This window comes from Miniopterus natalensis, chromosome 6 (genome assembly GCF_054644295.1).
Source record: "Miniopterus natalensis isolate mMinNat1 chromosome 6, mMinNat1.hap1, whole genome shotgun sequence".
NCBI classification, from domain to species: domain Eukaryota; kingdom Metazoa; phylum Chordata; class Mammalia; order Chiroptera; family Miniopteridae; genus Miniopterus; species Miniopterus natalensis.
Window position 1 is genome coordinate 86,069,010 of NC_142086.1, and position 22,602 is coordinate 86,091,611.

The 22,602-nt window shown below is 44.4% G+C and overlaps 1 protein-coding gene across 1 annotated transcript in view; it reads right to left on the reverse strand.

Annotated features, from left to right (window-relative positions):
* The window catches only part of DSCAM (DS cell adhesion molecule), a 300,871-nt gene extending 278,568 nt beyond the window's left edge, over nucleotides 1–22,303 (reverse strand). The window contains exons 1-3 of the mRNA XM_087817830.1: nucleotides 22,291–22,303; nucleotides 21,734–22,051; nucleotides 18,492–18,638 (exon numbers count right to left, since the gene is read on the reverse strand). Of these exons, the coding sequence (XP_087673956.1) occupies nucleotides 18,492–18,638; nucleotides 21,734–22,051; nucleotides 22,291–22,303 (478 nt within the window). The remainder of the gene's footprint in view (nucleotides 1–18,491; nucleotides 18,639–21,733; nucleotides 22,052–22,290) is intronic.
* Between the last annotated feature and the right edge of the window lie 299 nt (nucleotides 22,304–22,602).

The window sequence follows — 22,602 nt, forward strand, 5'->3', positions numbered from 1 at the left end:
AGGTCCACAGTAAATGCAGAAACCCCATGGTATTTTACGGCACTTCATGTCCATAACCACTTGAGGTTCAGATGAATCTAACTATCTACTTATTATATATCCATCCATCCATCCATCCATCCATCCATCCATCCATCCATCCATCCACAGTTACCTATCTATCCACTTATGCATATGTATCACCTGTTTATCTTTAATCCACATCTATCTACCCACCCACCACCATCCATCCCTCTAACCTCCTCATGCAGCCAAGCATGGGTGTGCACAACATACCCTTCAGGAGACCTTTAAAACTAAGGCTGGTGAACAGAACCATGATGGATGATATTTGCAGACAGGTATGGCCACATAACTTACATGTAAGCAAAGAACAAATGCATTTCACAATTTAAAATCAATGTGAATAAATGCACTGCTTAGAAGAGGACAGCAAGTGTAGCGTGACAACAGCAGGATAAGAGCAGCTGCCACTCCCTGAGTGCTGGTCACGTGCTGGGAACCATGTTATGTGCCTTCACACCTATCACCTTGCTGTGTCCTCACCACCCCTCAGGAGGTAGATGTGACTGTCTCAGGAAACAAGCCCTGGGAGTTACATGGCCCAATGGTAACTCAAGGGAGAGCAGCAGAAACAGTGTGGCCATAGATCTGGTTGATCTAAAACCTAGGACCTTAAAGACCATACATGGCTGCCTCTCCCCAAATTCTAATGAAACGGCCAAAGAGACAAGGGGAGGGGAGGGGAGGGGAGGGGAGGGGAGGGGAGGGGAGGGGAGGGGAGGGGAGGGGAGGGGAGGGGAGGGGAGGGGAGGGGAGGGGAGGGGAGGGGAGGAGGGATAGAGGGACCTGAGTCAGTGCTGAAAAACAGGAATGATGCCATCATCTGGCCAGAAAGTATATATATTTATAATATAATATTAACAACAACACACTTCCACAATCCATCTGTGATTCCAAAATGGAAAAATATCTGAAAACAGAGAAAGTATCTTCATGATTCGCCTGCTGGCAAAACCTGGCCCTAACTGACGGGACAGTTTGGTCCTGGTTCATCACACCCAGAACAGAAATCCCAAAGTTCTGCGGAAATGCTGAAGCAGTACTGGCCCAAATTCCCCTGGGGGATGCAGTACAGAACATTCAGAACACGCACAATGGTACTTGGCTAAAACCTGAAAAATTCTGAAACACACCCAGTCCCCAAGGTTTGGATAAGGCTGAGAGCTAGTAGTGTCCACAGACCCAGGGAATCCCTCTGCCATAAAATGTCCTTGACAATCTAAGCCAGCAGAAATCAACTCGTGATCAAAGACAAACCAGCAATGACAGAAACTTAATAAAAGAGGCGGCATACATCTCAATAACTGAAGGAAAAGGCAGCCGCTCTACTGCAATGAGAACCAGGGCAATGTTATCACATTAAGATCTGACATCATCCTCTCCGCCCTCCAGGCTAATCTCATAACCCAGTTTAGCCTGAGCCCAAGGACAGCGGCAGCTGGACCCTGATTACATTTGTACCCCCAGGCTCACCAACCCTTGACCTTGAGGTCTGGGAAGTAGAATATTTTGGTGCAGTTTCTGTAGAAAATCAGGGAGGTTTGGAGAAATGATTTAAAAGAAACCTAAAGGTGAATCTCAACATATATGATGTCACTTACATCTTTAAATCCACTAAGTAACAGCTCTAGTTGCCTTAAATTCTGAAGTAGTATTTTCCAAATTGTCCTATAAGAAGTATCATGGATGGTCTTGAGAGATAAAAGTAAATAAAAATAAAAATGGCCATGATCACTTAGGGCTTGTGGTGCGTGGTCCTTTGGTGAATGGTGCTGTTATTTTTTAATACAGCTTTTCCTAAATGTTTTTTGAACCCAGAATCCATGTGACCTTTTCCTTAGCCACTAACCCCTCCATGGACACAGCTTGGGAGATGCTGGCTGAGAATCTCTCACATTCTAAGGCACACTCTAAACTAGCAGGAACATCTCTAATTGTCAAGGACAACCTTCTTTATGGTTCTGGTCTTGACCCAGAATTTCAGAGCTCACAACCAGCAGGAAAACAGCACTGCACGGAATGGAGCATGAATTTTTAAAACATGACATTCGTAATCTTCCCGGTCCCGGTTTGAAGACGTGCCAGTTGCTCATGTTTAACTGTGTACTCTGAAGGTTCAAATAAAAACACCACGGCTTCTTATGCAGGTGCATTTTCCTCGGTTTTCATCACAGAATATCTAGAGTAAATGTACACAAAAGCAAAGAACGAGTGTAATGAACCTCCACGTGTCCATCACCCCTTTCAACGCTGATCCGCTCTTGCTGCCCGCGGTCCCCAAACCCCGGATTCATTTGAAGCAAATCCCAGGTATCCTGAACGTGTTTATTTTTAATCCTCACCTGAGGATATTTTTTCCACTGCTTTTCAGAGAGAGTGGGGGGGGGGAGAAACATCACATCGATGTGAGAGAGACACATCGATTGGCTGCCTCCCACTCGAGGGCCAACCAGGGCTGGGGATCGAGCCAGCAACGGAGGTACATGCCCTTGGCCAGAATCGAAGCTGAGACCCTTCAGTCCACAGGCCGACACTCTAACCACTGCACAAACCAGCTAGGGCCTAGAGGTATTTTTTAAGAACTAAATGTCGGTTAACGTTTGTTACTAAGAGTAAAAAAGCCACAAGTCTCACCCCAATATTTATACATACATAAACACACACATACAAAGTGCACATTTATTAAAATGTGTAATTCCAGCTGCTTCTGACTGAGGCTGGCATCCCTAAACTCACTTCATGAATGGCAGGGGGGTGTCAATGGATCTCTCTCGTGTTCTGTTACTGCTGATAAGAACTCGGTATAAAATGTCTGCTCCAGACCACGGGGACCGATAGGGAAGCATACTTTGGACTGTCAGATCAGTTTGATCCACACAAACATGTCAACAAAAGCAGGTCAGCAGGCTTGAGCAGAGGAGAAAAAATCAATAATTCTCTGAATTAGTCATGAGGCCGTCAGGGGGATACTGGTGCACGAATGAAATGTGCATGTGCCGTGTGGCCTACTGGCTTTTCGTTCTTCTTCTAGTCCCTTCATCCCCATCTAACATACAGTCCCTCTTATCAAATTCTCTGAGTTCACATAACTGTCCCTAATAATAGTTTCTGTCCCACTCAAGTTTTTTAGAAAAGGGCCTGAGACCAAAGATAAGTCAAATTTAACTCCGAGGAAAAAGCGCATTCTAAAATGCTCTTTCCACATATGGCAGTTACTAATAAACAAACTCCTCTGTAAGGCTGGATTTTACATCCCATGTCAAACCTGACGTAAAAAGAATTTTCCTGAGCCTTTATGTGGGTTCTGATGTTCACCACTCTGAGTAACCCTGCTGTTACACACGGGTTAAACATGTTTGGCACACAGGCTGCCTCAGTTTACCCAACCCTCCAAAACACAAATATCCCCAGTCCCGTGTCCACAGGCCCTCCTTTTCGCCTTCTGAATAACTTTCACAAGGCAAAGATGAACGATCTAGAAATCAAGTCACTATTAGTAAACAGTAGCCTAATCATAGATCATAAATTTAAAATGGAAGCAACAATGGATATGTGGATGTTTTTTCCTATGTATAGCAAATAGGTGTAAAATTTGGGATTATCTGTCATGAATGTATAATAAATGAATATTTTAAGTACATAAAGGTAATTTTCTAGCTCCCGTTCTTCTTTAATAGACAATTACACATGCACTTACCAACTATGAAAACTCTTTTAAAAATCCCCATAAAAAATTAAAATAATTTTGATAAGTGACAGAAGGGACCTACATGTGTTCATCTTTTGCATCAGCAAATCAAACCCAGCAAACAAAGAGGAGGAGGTTGAGAAAAGTAAACCTGATCCACACGTTCAAGGTCACAGATAAATCACGGAGGATTCCAGTGGAGGTCATTCCTCGGCCTGGGAGAAAGCCGGGGGCTCCAGGGACTGCAGGTCTGCCATCCACTTCGAAGCTGCATGGACACCTTTCAGGGTGAAGCCACTGCAGCCTGACCAGCACCAGGAGTTCCAGTTTCTTCACTGGGTGAATTCCGCAGAAAAGGAAATGGTCAGGGTGTATATTGCTGTATGTTTTCCTCACACACAGGAGGAGAGAACAGAATTCAAAAGAGAGAGGGAGGAACTGGGACACAGATTGGGACACAGGCTGACAGAAAACAATGATAATGCAAAGTTTATAGGCCCTGAGAAATTGTTTGTGGATCATTTAAAAATTATCCCTGGCTGCAGTGGCTCAGCAGTTGAGCATCCACCCATGAACCAGGAGATCACGGTTCGATTCCCGGTCAGGGCACGTGTCCGGTTGCAGGCTCGATCCCCAGTGGGGGACATGCAGGAGGCAGCCGATCAATGACTCTCGTCATTGATGTTTCTATCTCTCTTTCCCTCTTCATTCCTCTCCCTAAAATCAACAAAAACATGTATTTTTAAAAAATTATCCGCAAGGCTGAGACAGACGTTTCTTCAACATTCAATTATTCTCGATGGGAAGGTATAATATAGACAGTGTTCTAAAGTCCAGAATCCTACAATAATTTTGTAAATAACAAATGACTAACTCAGGAATCGGAGCTGTAGAAACATCACATGCATCCAGATGGCGTGTGCACTGGCTTCCATGGAGGGCTCGAGCCTGGCTGCGTTCCCTTTTGGGAAATAGCCCTCCTCAATTTCAAGTCCACGTGGCTTCCTCAATGATAGGGTTTCAATTCAAACAGATAACAATGCCAAGAACTAGAAATCTCACCATCTAATTAGGGAGGGAAACGCAGTATGGCCTTTCTTTCCTAATGCCATCTGTAGTCTGAAAATGGCTTGATGAGGCTTTTTATAAAAAACCTCTACTTTTCCTGGTACAAGAACAATTGTAGGGGAAGTGACTGGCACAAGGCCATGGGCACAGAAAGAGGAAAAGGTAATGCATGACAAAGGGGCAAAGGGAGCAAGGTCAAACAGATCAGGGAAAGGGTGGGGCTGAAGGCATCCATACCTCTCGCCCTCTCCCTCCCTCTCCTTCTCTCCCTTCCATCTTCTCTAAAAAATAATTATTAATTAACTACTTAAACTAAGAAATTATTTTAATCCTAAATAGTCTCACCTATTTTGATTTTTCTCTAGTTGTGCAATATTGTTTCAAAAAACATTAAGTTTATTGTCCTCAAACCACAAGGCAGTGCTCTGAATATGTCTAATGTCCAGAAGGTCACATTCAAGCTTGGATCTTGCCATATTTGAAAGTGATTTTCTTGCTTAAAAATGTCCCTACTCTCCAGTTATGTGCATTGTAATTCGTGTGTCATTCAGTTGACAATTTTTATTGACTCTTTTGGGCATTTAACCACTGTGGGAAACTGAAAAAAAAACCAACATTTTTTAAGAAGAAAAAATCTCTACTAGAGAGTAAGAATTGCAAGATAGGGCCTTGGACAAGTAGCTAAAACTCTGTGCCTCAGTTTTCTCATCTGTTACGTGGGGCCCATGAGAATAACCGGTTGTTGCAAAGTTGTTCCATGTAACTTGACATACACTGTTAGCTCTTAAATAACTCGAATGTGTGCAAACGTTTTAATGTAAGTCCAAGCTTTCCCTGAAAATGTATCCTGATTTATCTGTGCTGGTTAAGACAAAAAATAAGACCCTTTCATGCTAGTTCCTGGCCCATTTTATATGATCCAATTTCTGTTTAAGAAGAGTAAACATTTAATAAAGTAGGTAAAGAGTTGTTTATTTTGATGAAATCCAACAGACCATGAGTTCAGTAGCACTCTTAATTGTCCTTATATTGAAACTGTAGGATTTCGTGTCCTTGACCCATGACTCCTGGAGCACATCTCACATTTAGCAATGCTTCTTAAACAGAATCACTTCTGATGTTCCTTCACAACAAGCTCCACACAAAAAATCAATTTATTTGTTCTAAAACCATGGAGTCCTGAGCACCGGGAACACTATGTTCCCCTTTCCTTTGGGGGGGGGGGGGGGGAATGCAGAACTCAGATGCCAAATAATCTTTGAGCAAGAAAATAGCAGCATTTATCAGAAGTGCAAGTGGTCACTGTATCGTCAGCTTGCCTCCTATCATGCCACAAGGAAATGCATCAGTGTAGCCCAGAAAGCAGGGCAGAGGAGCAATGCAACATGAGAGTCCAGAAGGTGCAGAACTACATTTAGAAAGTGAGTTTATGTGGATACAAAGAGTAGTGTGGTGGTTGCCAGAGGGAAGGGGGTGGGGGTGAAGGGGGCCTAATATATGGTGACAGGAGACGACTTGGCTTTGGGTGGTGGGCACACAGAGCAATATACAGTTCTTGTAACACAGAAACCCACACCTGAAATTTATATGATCATATTAACCACTGTTGCCCAACAAATTTAATAAAAGAATTTTAATGGGGGAAAAAAGTGAGTTTATATGAATATTTATCTGTATTAGTTAGCTAGGCCACATAACAAACTACCACAGACTGGATGGCCTAGACAATGGACATTTATTTGCTCACAGTTCTGGAGGCTGGAAATCCAAGAGTGGGGTGCCAGAATGGTCAGGTCTGGTGAGATCTTGCTTTCTTTCTTGCTGTGTGCTGATATGTCTCTCTTCCTCACCTTATATATAAGGCCACATTCCTTTAGGGCCCAACACTTATAACCTCATTAAACCTAAATTATCATCTAAAGACCCTATGTCCAGCTCGGCCAGCCATGGCTCAGCGGTTGAGCATCGACCTAGGATCCAGGAGATCCAGTTGGATTCCCGGTCAGGGCACATGCCCGGGTTGTGGGCTCGATCCCCAGTCAAGGGCATGCAGGAGGCAGCTGATCAATGACTCTCATCATTGATATTTCTACCTCTCTCTCTCCCTCTCCCTTCCTCCTCTAAAGTCAATAAAGATACATTAAAAAAAAAAAAAAAAAAAAGACCCTATGTCCTAGCAGTCTCATTGGCAGTTAGGGCTTATGAATTTGGGTAGGGGGCACAATTCAGTCCATACCATGATCTGAAAATGCAAGCTAAGCAGTTTGCCTATAGTCCCTGGTGTCCTGACCCTGGACCATCTTGATTCTGACCCCAGCCTGGCATAGGGCGGGGTACATCAGCTGAGGGATAGGCAGCTGACAGTGTGGCTGCCAGCTGGCACTCTAACACAGTTGGGCAGGACGAGAGCCACAGCACAGGGACACTGTGGTACCCGCACTTCTAGCCAAGGATTTCTGCTTTTTGTTTTCTTCCTTTTAAAAACTATTTTTATTTAAGTATCTCATTCAGTATACATTTATCAGCTACCTATTAGGTGTCAAGCAGGAGACAGAAAGATATAAAATATGTGTGAGAGAGGGTCGAAAAGGAACTGGACAGATTTGTTAACGTGCAGGCATAAACAGTATCCTCCCACAACTCACGTTCTTTCCAGAGAACCTCATAATGCAACCTTAATTGGAAGCAGGGTCATTGTACTTGTGATTAGTTAAGATGAAATCATAGGGGTAGGGTGGCCCTCGATCCAATATGACTGGAGTCCTTATAAGAAGGGAAGGAGAGACACAGACACACACACAGAGGGAAGGTGGCCACTGGGAGCAGAGGCAGTGACTGGAGTGATGTATCTCACCACAACGAGCACCAAGGCTTGCTGGAACTGCAGGGAGCTAGGAGAGGGGTATGGGCTGAACCTCCTCTCACCCCTTCAGAGAGAGGGTGGCACTGCCGATGCCTCGATCTTGGACTTCTAGCCTCCAGAACTGCCATGGAATACACCTGTTACTTTAAGGTGGGGTGAAAGGGGTTGTTTTAATGTGCGCTGTTTATCACCTAGTTTGTGATATTTTGGAAACTAATAGTTACCACCTAAAGAAGGAAATGATGCAAATTCCTATTGGTTGGAGGTAGCAGGCAGGGAGCAGGGGAAGGTGGGACACAAGCAAGCCTAGAGAAGAAGAAAGGTCCAAAGTTAGAATCATTTCCATAGAGGTGGCAGACGAAGCCCTGGGAAAGGGGTGAAATGACCAACAGAGAAAGTGAAGATTGATGGGAAGAGAGAGTGAGACTGAGTTTGGGGGTCCACTTATAATCCTTGCAAGGAAGGAAAGGTAAGGAAAGAGACCATGGGTAAGTGATCAGAGAGGAGAGTCAACCAGCATAGAGTACTATAGTTTGCCAACCAAAGGCGGGCAACGGGTGGATAAGGAAGGTCAGGTGTGGACTTTTCAAGGTCGGAGAGAACCTGCACCGAGAGAGCCTTGGGATTCGACATCAAGAAGTCACAAGTGACCTTGAAAATTTATGTTTCAATAGAATGTAAAAGGCATAGCCCAAATCAGGAGAGATTAGGAACAGTAGTGGGTACAGACTACTATTTTAATAAGTGTTCCAGGGGCAAAAAAAAAACAGAAAGAATGAAAACACACAATAGTATGGAATTTGGCAAAGGGAAAGTTTCTTTAAAATTGGGAGCGCGAGCACCTGTGTCATAACAAACACAGTGATCACTAAAGAGATGATGGCAGAGGCAGGAGGAGAAACTTGAGGAAACAAGGTCCTAGAAAACCCCGGGAATCGTGACAAACAGCACTGGCTAGGAGGAGACTGGAAGGAAAGAGGAACATCTCATCCTGTGAGAGAAAACATGGACATAAACCCGATGTTTGAGGTAGGAGGGAGAGCTGAGAGAGCTGGTTCCAAACTCCAAAATATAAAAAGATAATGATCTTTGGAAGACTAGAGAGTAGGTCCAGGAGGGACTGGGAATGGGGAGCTGAAGACCCCAAGGAGAAGCCTGGCCAGGCTGCCTCCAACAACAGGACAGGGATCAACGGAAATATCTGAGGATCTGCAGTCAGTGAGGGGTGGGTTAAAATCACCCGGTGGAAATGGTTAGAGTACCAAACCCTGGAAACGCTCCTCAGGCTGGGGCAAGGAAACCGAAATGACGGCAACTGCCTGGGCCTGCGGTTCCACTGGCAGTGGGGCTGCTGAGGAGGGAAGGGAGGGGGTCCATGGTGCTGATGGTTTCATTGCCCTGCTCCGTCTACACAGCAGTGAAGCCACAAAAGGATGACAGTCACTGGGACTCTGCTGGGTGATTTTCTGGGGCTCCTGCCATCAGCCCCAGTGAGGGGCTTTCCTCCACTTGGCCCAGCCCAGCACAAAGGAAGCAACATCTAGGTCCCCATTCAATCCATGTTTATCTCAGGTCTTGACCTTGGTTTCATGTTGGCCTCTTCCTTTATGTTTATAAATCTTTATGTTCGAGATGTATGTTTAAAAATTGTGGGTCCTGCTTTCTTATCCCATGACACGCTGCCTAAGCAAACTTTGATTCACAATACCCAAGTTTAGCTCAACGACGATGATCCTAATAGTTGGGTTTTGTTGCTACACTGCCTGCTATTACTTTGTGAATGGCCCTGCTGTCTTCTTCAGCTTTGCTATGAAAACTCGAAGATGAGCAAGAGGCCAGAAAGTACACCTGGATCCAGCTTATATCTGCTTGGCCTGGCTGACCATCTGTTCCTTGTACTTAGAAAGAACCAAACATCACAGAGAGAGAGGGAGGAGGGCAGGCGGAAGGTCCTCAGGGAAGCAGATTTACACTTGGGTGAAGCAAGGAGAGAATCGGGGTCAGTAGGTTTGGGGATGTTAAAGTCCCTTGGGGTGGGCGCTGACTAAAGGCTGGGACTGTCTGGACACTAGGTGATGAAGTCCTTAAAGTGCGGAGTGTCTCATTTACTTGCTTTCCATAGTATCTGCTGCTGGGCATATTCAAAAAGTGAGTTGAATGAGTGAAAAAAATGAGCCACCATCATTGAGGAAACTGAATTATACAGAAAAGAGTTCGCACAGTAGGTCTGGGGCTCCTCTCCCTAGAAAGGCCTGCTTGCCAGGTGGACTCCTGGCTGGTATCTGGGAGCTGGGGTTTCCATAGGGTTCATCACCCTAAGGGGGCAGAGTGGCTTACTGCGCCTAAGCTGCACAGACAGTGCTGTGTATGCCAGATGCCTGCCTTCCTTGGCAGGTGCATGTGGAAGTGATGTACGTGCCAATCAGAGGGTGCCTTTGTGACCAGCCCCCTGTGAAACCCTTGGGCTTCAGGTCTCTAATGAGCCTTCCTGTAGGTAGCATCTCACCTTGGTGGTCAGTGCTCCTTGCTGGGGGGTTGTTTCCTGTGTGAGGACAGTGCCTGGTTTCCCCAGATTTCTCCCACCATGTGCTTTCCCTTTGCTGCCTTGCTCTGTGCCCTTCCCTGTAATAAATCACAGCCCTGAGGAAGACTGTGCGCCGAGTCCCAGGACTGCTCCCAGTAACCCCCGAACCTCTGACCCGCACGGAAGGTAAAAAGTCTGTGAGAGTCCATCAAAGAGGGAAAATCATAACCTGTACAGTCACGGGTTTGAGAAACGGAATATCCAGTTTGGAATGTTAATATCTTGCTATTTTGTTATAAGGGGAACTGGCAAAACCATCTTTTATCCACATGAGGAAGCTGAGAGAAGAAAGAGGCACTTTTCCTTGGTCATGCAGCTAATCTGTTAAAGACTCAATGAGCTGGTCACACCTGGAGTGAGAAATCAAGAGGCCCTTTAGGCTGCCCTGCATAGCCAATGGGGCGTGTCTCTCTCTCTCTTACACGTGCGCGCGCGGCTTTCCTGAGATCCTCCAGCCTGAATTGGTTACCACATCTTTCTGGTTTTCTTTCTTTTTAAAAAATTATTATGTCAACAAGCCTGTCACAAGTTGTCTGTCCCAGCAGATCGGAAGGCAAAAACATACTTGGGGGTTAGGGGGGCTATTGTCCACAATACACAGCTTCTGATTTGGGAAGAGGAATTTGTCTTCCTTCCAAAGGCTGACACTCAGTAGACTTCCTGTTTCCTCTGGGTCTTTCAGGATCTCATTAGTAGGTTATTTTTGGAATCACTGAAAGCCACTCATCTAAAACAACCTTCATTCTCAGTGTCATGAAGAATTTCCTCCAGATCCGTAAATAACCCAGTTTTTAATCACTTCCAGGTGGCAGTGGAGTAACATGAAAAAATGAATTTAGTGAGCAATAGACTTACATGGCAAGATTGGAATCACAATTAGCGGCTTTAAAAAAGGAAAGAGACCAAGACCCTCCCTCCCTGTGAACTTTCATGCAGAATATACAGGGGTGGGGAGAAGTAGGCTCGCTGTGCCATTGTGACACTGAGTTAATAAAGCTCTTGTGATGACCAGAACCTGCATGTCTTTTTCCACACAAACAACTGTAAACCTTCTGCCCACCCTGTACCTGTTAGTTACCTCACTCCCCCCCCCAAAAAAAAAGCAGTGAAAATATTGCATCTTCCTCCTTTCTAATTCCAGTCTGGGGAAGACCTCCTGCACCAAGAAAAATTTCCATGTTGGAAATGTGACTCCTATTTGCTGAAAATCAGATAGATAGATAGATGAAGGAAGGGAGGGAGGGTGGGAAGGAAAGGGAAGGAAGGAGAGTGTTCTGTTGGTTTCCATTTAGTACTACCAATTTGTTTTTAGTGAGTGTTACAGAAATGTTTCTGTAATTCTGCAAAGAGGGTGCTTCCCAGTGACTATAGTTCTATTCCTTAAGTCATGCTAATGTTGATCTCAGTCCCTTAACTCATAAGCACCTAGAGGGCAGAGCTGAGTCTTATCACCATAGCAACCTGAGCAGCTGTGTAGCAGGCTGCCTTGAAAATGCTCAGTGAGTTGGAATAAAATTAAAATATAAGTGCCTTAGAGAGAGGGAGCATGGACTCGCAGAGCCCTACGTCACAGTGACACAGCACATACATACTGACACACCCACCATGGTATAGCCCTCGCTGCCCCAACAGCTGGGCCCCTCTCCCCTCCAAATGACAATAGACCTCATCAAATCTGCTCAGTCTAAGTCTGCTTGGCGTGGTTAAGGAAAACCTTGCCTAACTGGGTTGACTGTATTTATAATGCATTTTCCCCAAATCCTCAAATGTTAACAGACGTTCCTAAATGGCCACCTCCCTCTCCAGAAAATCATTTGAGGGCATGCCTCCCGAAGCATCTTACCCGTGTGCTTGTGACAGCCCTCACACCCTCACAGCACAGTAATCTTTCCCTGGGGCTCCCTGAGAGCAGAGCCCTCTCCATGGGGCCTGGGGAGGAGGATGCTTCCAAAGCACAGCCCCTGCCTTATCTAGGATGGCCAGACCCAAATGCAGCATCCAGGACCACAACAAACATCTCCTGTGAAGTGCCAGGCTGGTGTCCTTTGATATGTAAGGTGGGCAGAAAATGGTTCCCTTTTACCCCAAACACAGGATGAAGAAAATCATCCGTGGACTTGATCCTAAGAGAGAATGTCCTCCTTGACTCATCACTAGTAGAGGTGTTCCAATGGGAAAAATTGTAGGAAAATTGGGCCAGTGCTAAAAAGGGAGGCAGGTTCTCCTGGGAGAGCACAATGTTCACTTTCTCCATTTTCCAAATCCTGTTACCCTTGGGCTGTGTCTTTGATGTTAATGTAGCTAAACCCCAGTGAGAGTCTCAGCATTTTATCAGCGAAAACAGACACAGGATGCTGGGATCTCTCATTGCTGGCCTCCCTGTTCGGGAAGAAATTCTCACCAGGCCATGGGGTGGAGCCCAGAAACGAAGCTGTTGTTACTGTTCTTTTCCAGGACAGGGTCTTACGTCCGTACCTCTACAACAGCAAAAACTCCCAAGGCAGGAAATACCCAAATGACTACATTTTTATGGGGCAACAATATGCTGATATTTAAGAGGCTCTCGTCTTGGCTCAGAGAAGTGACATAGATGTTTTAAAAATGCATATTAACCTCATCACTCATTTTCCTGGCTCATTTTAGTTAGGTAAGAAGGCGGTAAGTCAGGATCCATCATAAAAATTGAGGATAGTAGATGGCAGTGTGTGTACCTGTTACCGAAATATTTTTCCTCTACACATCTCTAAGCCTTCTTTTGCCCACTGTTCCAGAGTCTGAGAGTGAAGGTCAACCATGTGGTACCTGGTAGCCCAGGTGAAGGGCCCAGGTAAAGAGCCCAAGTAGATGGCAAAGCAGAGGGAAGACAGCATCAGACCTTAGGAGCCTCTCCTTCCCCTGGGGGATTATGGGATCCCTACTGTTAGGCCTGTCTTAGCTTGGGTTGCTATAACAAAATATAGATCAGTGGTTTAAACAATAGACATTTATCTTTGACAGTTCTGGAGGGTGGGAGTTCAAGGTCAGGGTGCCAGTATCACCGGGTTCTGGTGAGAGCCCTCTCCCAGGTTATAGACAGCAGCCTTCTCACTGTGTCCTCACGTGGTAGGTAGAGCTCTGGTGTCTCTCTTGTAAGGACGCTAGTCCCATCATGAGGGACTAGTCCTAATGTCCCACCCTCATGTCCTAATCTAATCCTAATTATCTCCCAAAGGCTCCATTTCCAAACACCATTCCATTGGGGAGTAGGGCTTCAACATATAAATTTTGAGGGGACACAAACATTCTGTCCATAGCAAGACCATTGGAGTATTTTTTTGAAGATTGTTTAAAATAAATGAACTTAGTAGTGTTCTTAATATCAGTGATCTAATGACCTCAAGTGACAATGAGACACAACCTGATTCTTGCGTCTAGAGTCAGGTTAGTGTCCACCCCCCCGGGAAGAGACCAATGCATGACCTACTGTGCAATAAGCTAATGGGCAGCTGCTGGGACGGCTCATGAAACTATGCAGTTCACATGGAAACCCAGACAGGCACATGATGGTACTTCTCTCCCTATTAGAACACAACCCAGTCATTCATTTTCTCATCAAAGATAAAGGAGGAAACATAAGACATGCCAATGGAAACCATTTTGCTTCTTTTTATAGGAATACACCAACATTTTAATTTTTTAATTGAAAAGGGATTCCTAGATGACAAACACCATTAACCTTAGCCAAGATTTCCAAAAAGCCTTGGCCTCCAGCACTGGTATCAGCCCAACACTCAACGATTAAAAACAGGCCTTTGCTGCTCTGGTCTCCCACAGGGTGCTCAGGACTCAGGGAGCTGAGGGGCAGAGCCAAACATCACCAGTCACCATGGCAGACCAGGCTCACCCTGTGCTGCCAGCTTCCCGCCATGGCCCTCCAGTGACCACCATGAACTCCCAAAGGCTCCATTTCCATCCCTCCATTTACTGCTTTAGAAAACTCACACAGGCTGGCTGTCATGGCTGGTTTAGTTCATCACTTTCTCCCATGTGGAGAATCAGAACTAAGGGAAGTGTTCCCAGCCAGACTCATGGGAGGCTGGATGTCTCGGGATCCCAGGAAGAGGGAGGTACGGAGGTGGGGAGGCGGCCACTGCCAGTGACTAAATCTAAACTAGTTCAACAAAGGAGCTACTGGCTCATCAACTTATTTACAAAACAGAGACACGTTAAGCTTTTCCGACCATTTGCTGTACACACGGCATCTGGGATGTCTCTCCTGGAGCTCACAGCTAACTCAGAAAAAGCCCCTCGGTTTCTGGGACCTCTGTGCTGTTCAAGGTCGTCCCCTATAGTCAGACCCAGCAATTTCACTCTGGGGATTTATACAAAGAAAACAAAAACCAATTCAAACAGATATGTGCATCCCCATATTCACTGCAGCATTATTTATACTAGCCACATACGGATGCAACCCAAGTGTCCAACAATAGATGAATGAAGAAAGCTGTGGTACACATATACAATGGAATATTACTCAGCCATAAAAAAATGAATGAAATCTTGTCATTTGCAACAACATGGATGGACCTAGAGTGTATTACGCTAAGTGAAATAAATCAGAGACAGACAAATACCATATGATTTCACTTATTTGTGGAATCTAAAAACCAAAACAAAACTGAGACTACAAACTGATGGCTGCCAAAGTGAAGGACAGTGGTGGGAAGGGAAAAAATGGTGGAGGGAACTGAGACGTACAAACTTCTAGTTATAAAATAAATAAGTCATAGGGATGTAATATACAGCACAGGGAATACAGTCAATGATATCGTAATGACTTTGTACAGTGACAAATGGGTACTAGACTTAACGTGGTGATCACATCGTGTAAAGCTGAATCACTCTGTTGTACACATGGAATGAATATAACATTGTATGTAAATTACACTTGAGTAAAAATGTCAATTGACCACCCATGTGATTATTTCCTTCTAGGCTTTTTACTCTGTTCCACAGATGGGCGTGCTTCTCTCTGCACCAATACCATATTGGTTTGATTACTGTCTCTTTATTGTAAATTTTGAAATGGGATAGTGTAAGCCCTCCAAAAATAAAAAAGTATCTCAGTGCCCCTCCCCAATTACTGACCCTGGGGCCAGGAGGAGGGAGGACCCAGCCAGGCTTGTCCTTTGAGCCTTCTTGCCTCCTGTCACACTCAGAGTTCTGGCCACCAGAGAGAAATGTAACCCTTCCCCACCTAAAGCAGTACAAACTGGTTTATTTATTATGATCACCAGTGTTTTTATCCCTTTTATCTCCCGTGGCTTCAAGACCTCCTCCCTGGGCATTTTAGGAGGCTCACTTCTCACTGTGTGGGGCTGGGCCTTGGACCAGAGGCTCACAGTAGCTCACATTATATGTCTGAGTTTCCAGACTTTCTGTCTGCGGATCATAATACTGCTTTGGGCCCCTGTTCTCAGGTCAACTACATGAGTATGAAAATAGCTTGTGTTTTCCCTCTCTCTCTCTGTCTCAATCTCTCTGCTTGTTTCAGTATCTCTATCTGCTACCTACCTATCTATCTGTCCGTCTATCTATCTACCTATCTATCTATTTATCTGTCTGTCTATCCATCTCTCAATCAATCCATCTATCTCTGCCATGTGGAACCTCCTGAGAATACCTTCTGTTTGGTTAAATGGTTTATGTACAAAAATTTGGTATTAGTGTATTCCCAAAGAGATAAAAGCATGTACAATACTTGTTCTCTGGATATTTTTGTGGAAGAGGACCATCCAGGTGCTTATCCATGGTACATGTTGTTATTTCTTTAGTTCTGCTGATAGATGAAGCTCCAGTGGGTGACTGAGGAGCAGACATGGAATCGCCCGTTCCTATCAGCACAACATCACCTCTGTATCTACAATCAGCATCCTCTCCACTCACCAGGTACAAAACTCCTTTCATTTTATTTAATTAGGTCCATGTTTAAAGAGAAACAAGTGTATCCACATAGATTGCAAAAAGATGAAGCCTGTGTATGAGTATAGTGCTAACGAAAGGTATCTAAGACACATATCAACACACACATTACATTTTATATATATAAAAAGACCTGTACAGTATTCAAAACCTATATAAGGTATACCTACAGATATCTATATAAGCATATAAAACCTCGTAGTATGTGTCTCAACTTCTTACCCAGATTTCCAGTTACTCGCTCCTTCCAGCCACATCTCCCACTGAAGTCAGACCTGACCATGGGACTTGCTCCGGCCAATTCAATATGAACAGAAATGGTATATGTCACCTCCACATGGAAGCACATAGAGGCAGTTTGTAGTCTCCCTGCTCTCTTCCCCTCCAGGTTGTTAGATGGCTGTTATGAGACCGTGGAGCCTCCATCAGCCTAAACCCCTGAGTGGGGGAGATTGCAAATATTGTACCAAATTCTCCCCCTCCCTGAACCCATAAGATCTGATTCCGGGCTCAGCCGGATGAACTTGTTATAATCAAATCTCTCCATTTGCCATCAAGAAACTAAAGTGACCTCTAAAGAGAAACAATTAAGACCATTAACAATCAAGATTAGCAAACAGAAGAGTACAGGTGAGTGTTTACTCTGACTACTGCAACAGTTTTCAGTTCCTAGGTGTAGTATTTTTTCCAACACTCTAACAAATATCATGATGGACAATATAACAGCAAGAAACGTACTGTTCAAGGAAGTGAGAGGGACTTCAATTCACTGTCCAGCTGATGTCAAGGAAGGCTGAAAACACCTATTGCATCCAATTTACTTCGCATACTTTAAAGACCAAAGATTTAATTTTTGATTTGGACTTTTTAACGATTTAATGATTTTTTTCATTGTTCTTATATAATAACCTATATTGTCTAGCAAATCAATAAGCTGAGAAACAGAAATGCTGTGTCACCATGGGTTAGTTCCAATTTCTTTTTTTAATTTCATCAGAGTTTTATTATTTTGTATAACTTAGAATGACTTTAAAACATGACCTTTGGGACATCGGCAGGCACTTTGTTACAATGCAGCAATGTACACGTTCGCCTAGTACACAGTGACAGATGTTGTATCTAACCACGCCTTTGGCTTCTCCCATTTCTTTTTTTTTTTCTTTTTTTTAATTTTATTTTTGTTTAAAATATTACAGATGTCCCTTTTTCTCCCCAATGACCCACTCCACCCCATCCCTTCCCCCTCCCCAGTCCCTGTCCCCACCATTGTCCGTGTCCTTGGGTTGTGCATATGTGCATATACATTCTTTGGTTACTCTCTCCCCCTCCACCCACCCGCCCTCCTCCATCCTTCTGACATTCATCAGTCTCATCTATGCTTCCATGTCACTGAATCTATTCTGTTCATCAGTTTATTAAGTTCTTTAGATTCCACGTATAAGCGAGATCATGTGATATTTGTCTTTTGCTGCCTGGCTTATTTCACTTAGCATAGTTCCCATTTCTTATCACTATAAATTGACAACATTTTGACAGGATTCGAGGATTACATTCAAACACATGTGTGCGCCAACATGCACACACATACATAACATACAGAAGAGCCATCGTTTATAACCCACTATACCATAGTCAGTGCTCAACACAGCTCTTATCTGTAACAGCCAAGAGTCACAACCCCACGATGTGCAAACAGGAAGCAGCCTTGAGCCCACAGGGTCTTCCCAGGTAAAGAGTACTGACCAGGGACTCACTCCAAACCCCCACAGGAAAAGTATGGCTCCTTCCCAGAAGCAAGATGTCAGTTGTGTCATTTGTGGGCACCAAAAATAAGCCAAGAAACTACTCATATACAAATAGACATCTATTTCAGTGCTAAATAGATATTCTAAATAGAGTCTTCCAAAACGAGGTCAGAGACACGACATAACTCAAAGACCTCCAAAGGGGTCAAAACATCAAGAAATCAGGGCTCCCACTTTCTAGGGAGGCCTCTAACAGACAGCAGCAGAAATATAACTACAATTTCCTTATGAAAGTAAAATACCAGCCACGATGTATAGTGCAAGTAACTAATTTCTATCCATCAATCAATTCACTAAAGAATATCTGAATCAAGCCATGTAAACCAATATAAAACACTGAAAGCACATTTAATCATGAAATAGCATCAATCTTAAGTACGCTAGTTCTTAGGTATGATGAACACAGAGGCCAGATTCGGGGTCCGAAACGGCCTGTGAGCCTGAAGGCGTGAAGCCTACCTGAGATGAGTGAAACAGTGTCTTTCTCCCATGAGACGACCGTGATGTACGCCTCCACGGAGGAGGGGATAATGCACTTGAAGACCGCGACATTGCCTCTCATGGTTTTCTGGTCCTCCACACGGACTGTATAGGGCTCCCGTAAAACTGCAAGACAGGAAGGGGACCCTCGTAACACACACAGACTACCTCGTTCTGAGAATATCTCATTCGAATATATACATCGTATCTTACATATACGAATTGCATCAGAGAGATTGGAAAATTTTAAGCAACCTACATTTCATGTCTTAAGGACTTGCATTCCATTAACAACAATCTATCCAAATCCTAAAGGGCAGGAGAGCACCTATGCAGAGCTCACCTCTCCCTGAAGGCAGCTGGGGGTGGGAGGTGGCTCCTTAAGAGAAATTATGACGATAGAAAACTGCTCTCCACATCCTCTGAGGACCAGGGAAAAAATTTCAGACTATAAAGAATTTAAAAATTCAAAAGGCAACCTCTCCTAGAAATCCTTGAAAACTCTATGACAATTTAAATAATCTTGGTAAGTAACATTTTATGACAGCTGCTAAGCAGTTTGGGAAACAACTGTCCTGCTTCCCATCACTTAGGGAAGGGTGCTGATTAGGGAGCCTGCCTGAACCCCCAACAGGAGTATCCCAGGAAGTCCTCAGAGGGGACTTCCATGAAGGTGGTGTCTGGGTTCCAATCCGAGCCCTACAGCTCTTGCCATCTGCATAGTAGGGATTCTGATGAAAATACCTACCACAGAGTTGGCTGTAATGACCCAGTTATTGTGGATAAAGAACTCACAGCAGGGTGGGGTAAAGCTACACAAATCCATACCATCTCTGCTGCTGGGAAGACCTCTGTCTCCAGGACAAGGAGACATCTGTGCGTCTGTTCCAAGGCTTCCCTCACTCCATCTCCATAAACACGGGCAAGGCTTACTTCTCACCTGCTTGTTTCCTCAAGTTTGGAATGAAGGTGTGAGGCCAGGAAGCTCTTCAAGGTCTGGATTTTATAAATCTTTGACTTTCTAAGATACCCACAGAGACAACTATTGTCCTCTATGTGTCAAGAGAACTGGCATGAAATTAACTTCAAAAAATTAACATATCAACAATGATAGTAGTTTCAAAAGGGAGATGTCCTCATAGGCAGAGGTAAATAATGCCACCTTGTTCTCTGTTGGCCCTTTTCTCTGGTTTTCTTCATTTTGGATTATTTTTTTAATGAATCCATTGTTTCTACTTTGTTGGTTGCTTTAGGTTTTATGGTATTCATCTGCAACTCACCATCACTGGTGTTCAGCTGACGCTGTACAGTTTCCCATGTAATAAGAGAGTTCTAAAGTATTAAAATATTCTACTTCTCTGCCTTTACTCTAGGCCTTAATGCTACTGCTCTCATTTTATTTGTGCAAATGTTACAATCCCCACAAGACACTTATTATTTTGTTTAAACAATCAATTCTCTTTTAAAGGATTTTAAATAAGAGATGCGATTTATTTATCCGTATAGTTACTTTTCTTTCCTTTGAATAGATTCCATCAGGTGTCATATTTCTTGATTGCAGGACCTTTTTTTTAAGATTTCTAGTAGCTCAAGTTAGCTGCTGAGGAAATCTTTCGGCTTCTGTGTGTCCACAAAGCCTGTATTTCACCTTTATTTTTGAAAGATGCCCTGCATGCACATTTCTGAATTTAAAACACTTTTCTTTCAGGACCTCAGAGATATTGCCTGTATTTTGCTCCCGTTGATGTCTTCAGGTACCACCTCCTCCCTTGCTGCAGAAATGATGTCCCCCAGCTCCCCAGCTCCCTCAGCTCCTGGTGCAGGAGAGAACAATCAAAGTCACGTTGTCTCTGCCCTGCCACTGCTTTAACAGTCTACCTGTATTTGAAAGGCTAGGCTTAAAAAAAAAAAAAAAATTAAAACAGTTGCTAACTGGAGTCTAGCTGTGTGCTTGTGTTTCAGATTTTGTTAAAATGACACATTATGTCCTGGATGGATAACTTTTTATGTCTGTGAATCAGAGGCTGCATTCCTGGGTCGACTTGTAATGATGATAATTTAAAAAAATACATTATGATGTTAAAAGGAACAAACCAATTCAAGGTTTATTCACTGATATTCCAGCAACATGTGACACAGTCGAACATGTGGACAGTGTCGTTTTCGTTTCACAAGGAATACAGAGATGTAAGACCAAGGCTGTTTCGCTCACAGTACACATGGACGCTGTGGGTTTCCTCCAGCTCAGTCCCTTGTCCTCCCTGCTCCCAGTCTCCTCCCCACCCCCTCCACTGCCCACCTCTGGAACCGAGTGTGGGGAGGAAAGGGGCAAAGAGGGGGCAAAAAAGTAAACACACTGAAGGCAATAAATTTGTAGTATAGTTTAGACCTTACAAACTTGGAGTATCAGTAACTCCAAGTTTTAGTTCCAGCGATGTAAGTTTCTGAAATCCAGGCAAGAGATGCCCTGACACCTCAAAGAAGCCATCTGCAGCCTCAAACTGAACCCATGAGAGGTTTTCACTGGTTCTCAGTTCATGGTGTTTTTTAGTTTTTTTTCTCTCCTGAATTTTTCAGGAGATATCTAGGCAAATATGACAGTGCCCAGAACAGAGGCCAGCTTTCTCCTGTAAACTCTGACTCAACTTTCTTTCTCTGTCCATGTCGGACTCCCCCATTAGGACCAGAGCCCCATGAGAGAAGCCCCGTTTCTTTCCCCAGCTGTTCCCTGCACCCGGCAGAGAGCTGGAAGCCTAACAGATGCTCAAGAAAACACGTGCTGAGTGAACGCGTTCACCTTGACCCGAGCACAGCTCTACAGACTGTACGCGGGCTTTGCAGGAGGATTCCCTGCTTCCCGGTCCTGGGCGATTTCCAGGAGCAGAGCCGTAGGGGTTTACAATTCACTGAACATTTTTTCTGGCACCTCATTGTTCAAATGGCAAAACGTGGAATGAAAATAGAAACACCTCCATAAGAAAAAAGCGAAAGCTGGTTACTGACAAGCACTCGCGTGTTTGTTTCACTGAGGATGAGAACCAGTAATTTCAACGTTTTCCCCCCAACATAAGGCGCTTTGAAATCTGGTCTAAAGATGCTCTCAAAGGAGCCATGGGCCCTGGCAGGAAGAATGAGGGACAGGGTTTAGCTGATGGCATTTTAATGTTGTCACCGCCCCCGCCCGGTGGGCACGCAGGAAGGAAGCCCGGAGCTCTACTCACCAGCCTTGACGCGGACATCCTGGCTTCTAATTTTCCCTGAAGGGTTCTCAGCTGTGCAATAATAAGTATTATCATGGATTAAGGTACTAAAGCTGGAAGGAGGGAAGGGGAAAATTTGGAGAGTGCCGTTGGGGTGGACGTGGCGGATCCCGGGGACATCGTAGATCTCCTCGCCCGTCGCTAGGTACCATCTGAGAGACACGGGAGGGATGCCTGCAGCCGGGCAGGGCACCAGGGTCCCCGTGGTGCTCGCGAACACTACCTCTTGCACAGATGCATTGACAAAGTAGAGGCTGGAGCGCAGGTCCTCACTGAAAACTGCGGGAAGACAACACAAGAACTGGTCAGGCGGGCGCTACTGCTGAACTTGACCGTCACTCAGCCTGGCCTCAGGGGTTATTCTGAGAAATAATCACAGGGCTCTATGATAACTCGATAATTCGAAATAGCTTGGCCTACTTCGGACAGAGAGGCTGGTACTGGAAAGTAAGGTCCACCCTCATTTCATGTTTGAACACAAACTTAGTTTTCCAGGATCCTAACTTTGAAAAGATTACTCTTCAGGCCCATGCCCTGTGCCCTGTTGTGTCTTTATCGTACTGACCACCATCAGAATTTATATTACGTGTTTTGTATTCTGCCTCCCTCGAGAACATATGTCCCATGAAAGCAACATACTGATTTGCTCACACTGTTACCTGGGGCACAGAGCCCACCATCCAGTGCATGGTCAATAAGAAGCTGAATGAATGAGTGACCAGATCCAGTTGCCAGGATCAGATTGTGCTGGTGGGTAGATATGTTGAGAGCTAATTTTGAATGAAATTGGTCACAATTTTTAAAATTGAAATTGAAGTTCATGCATAAAG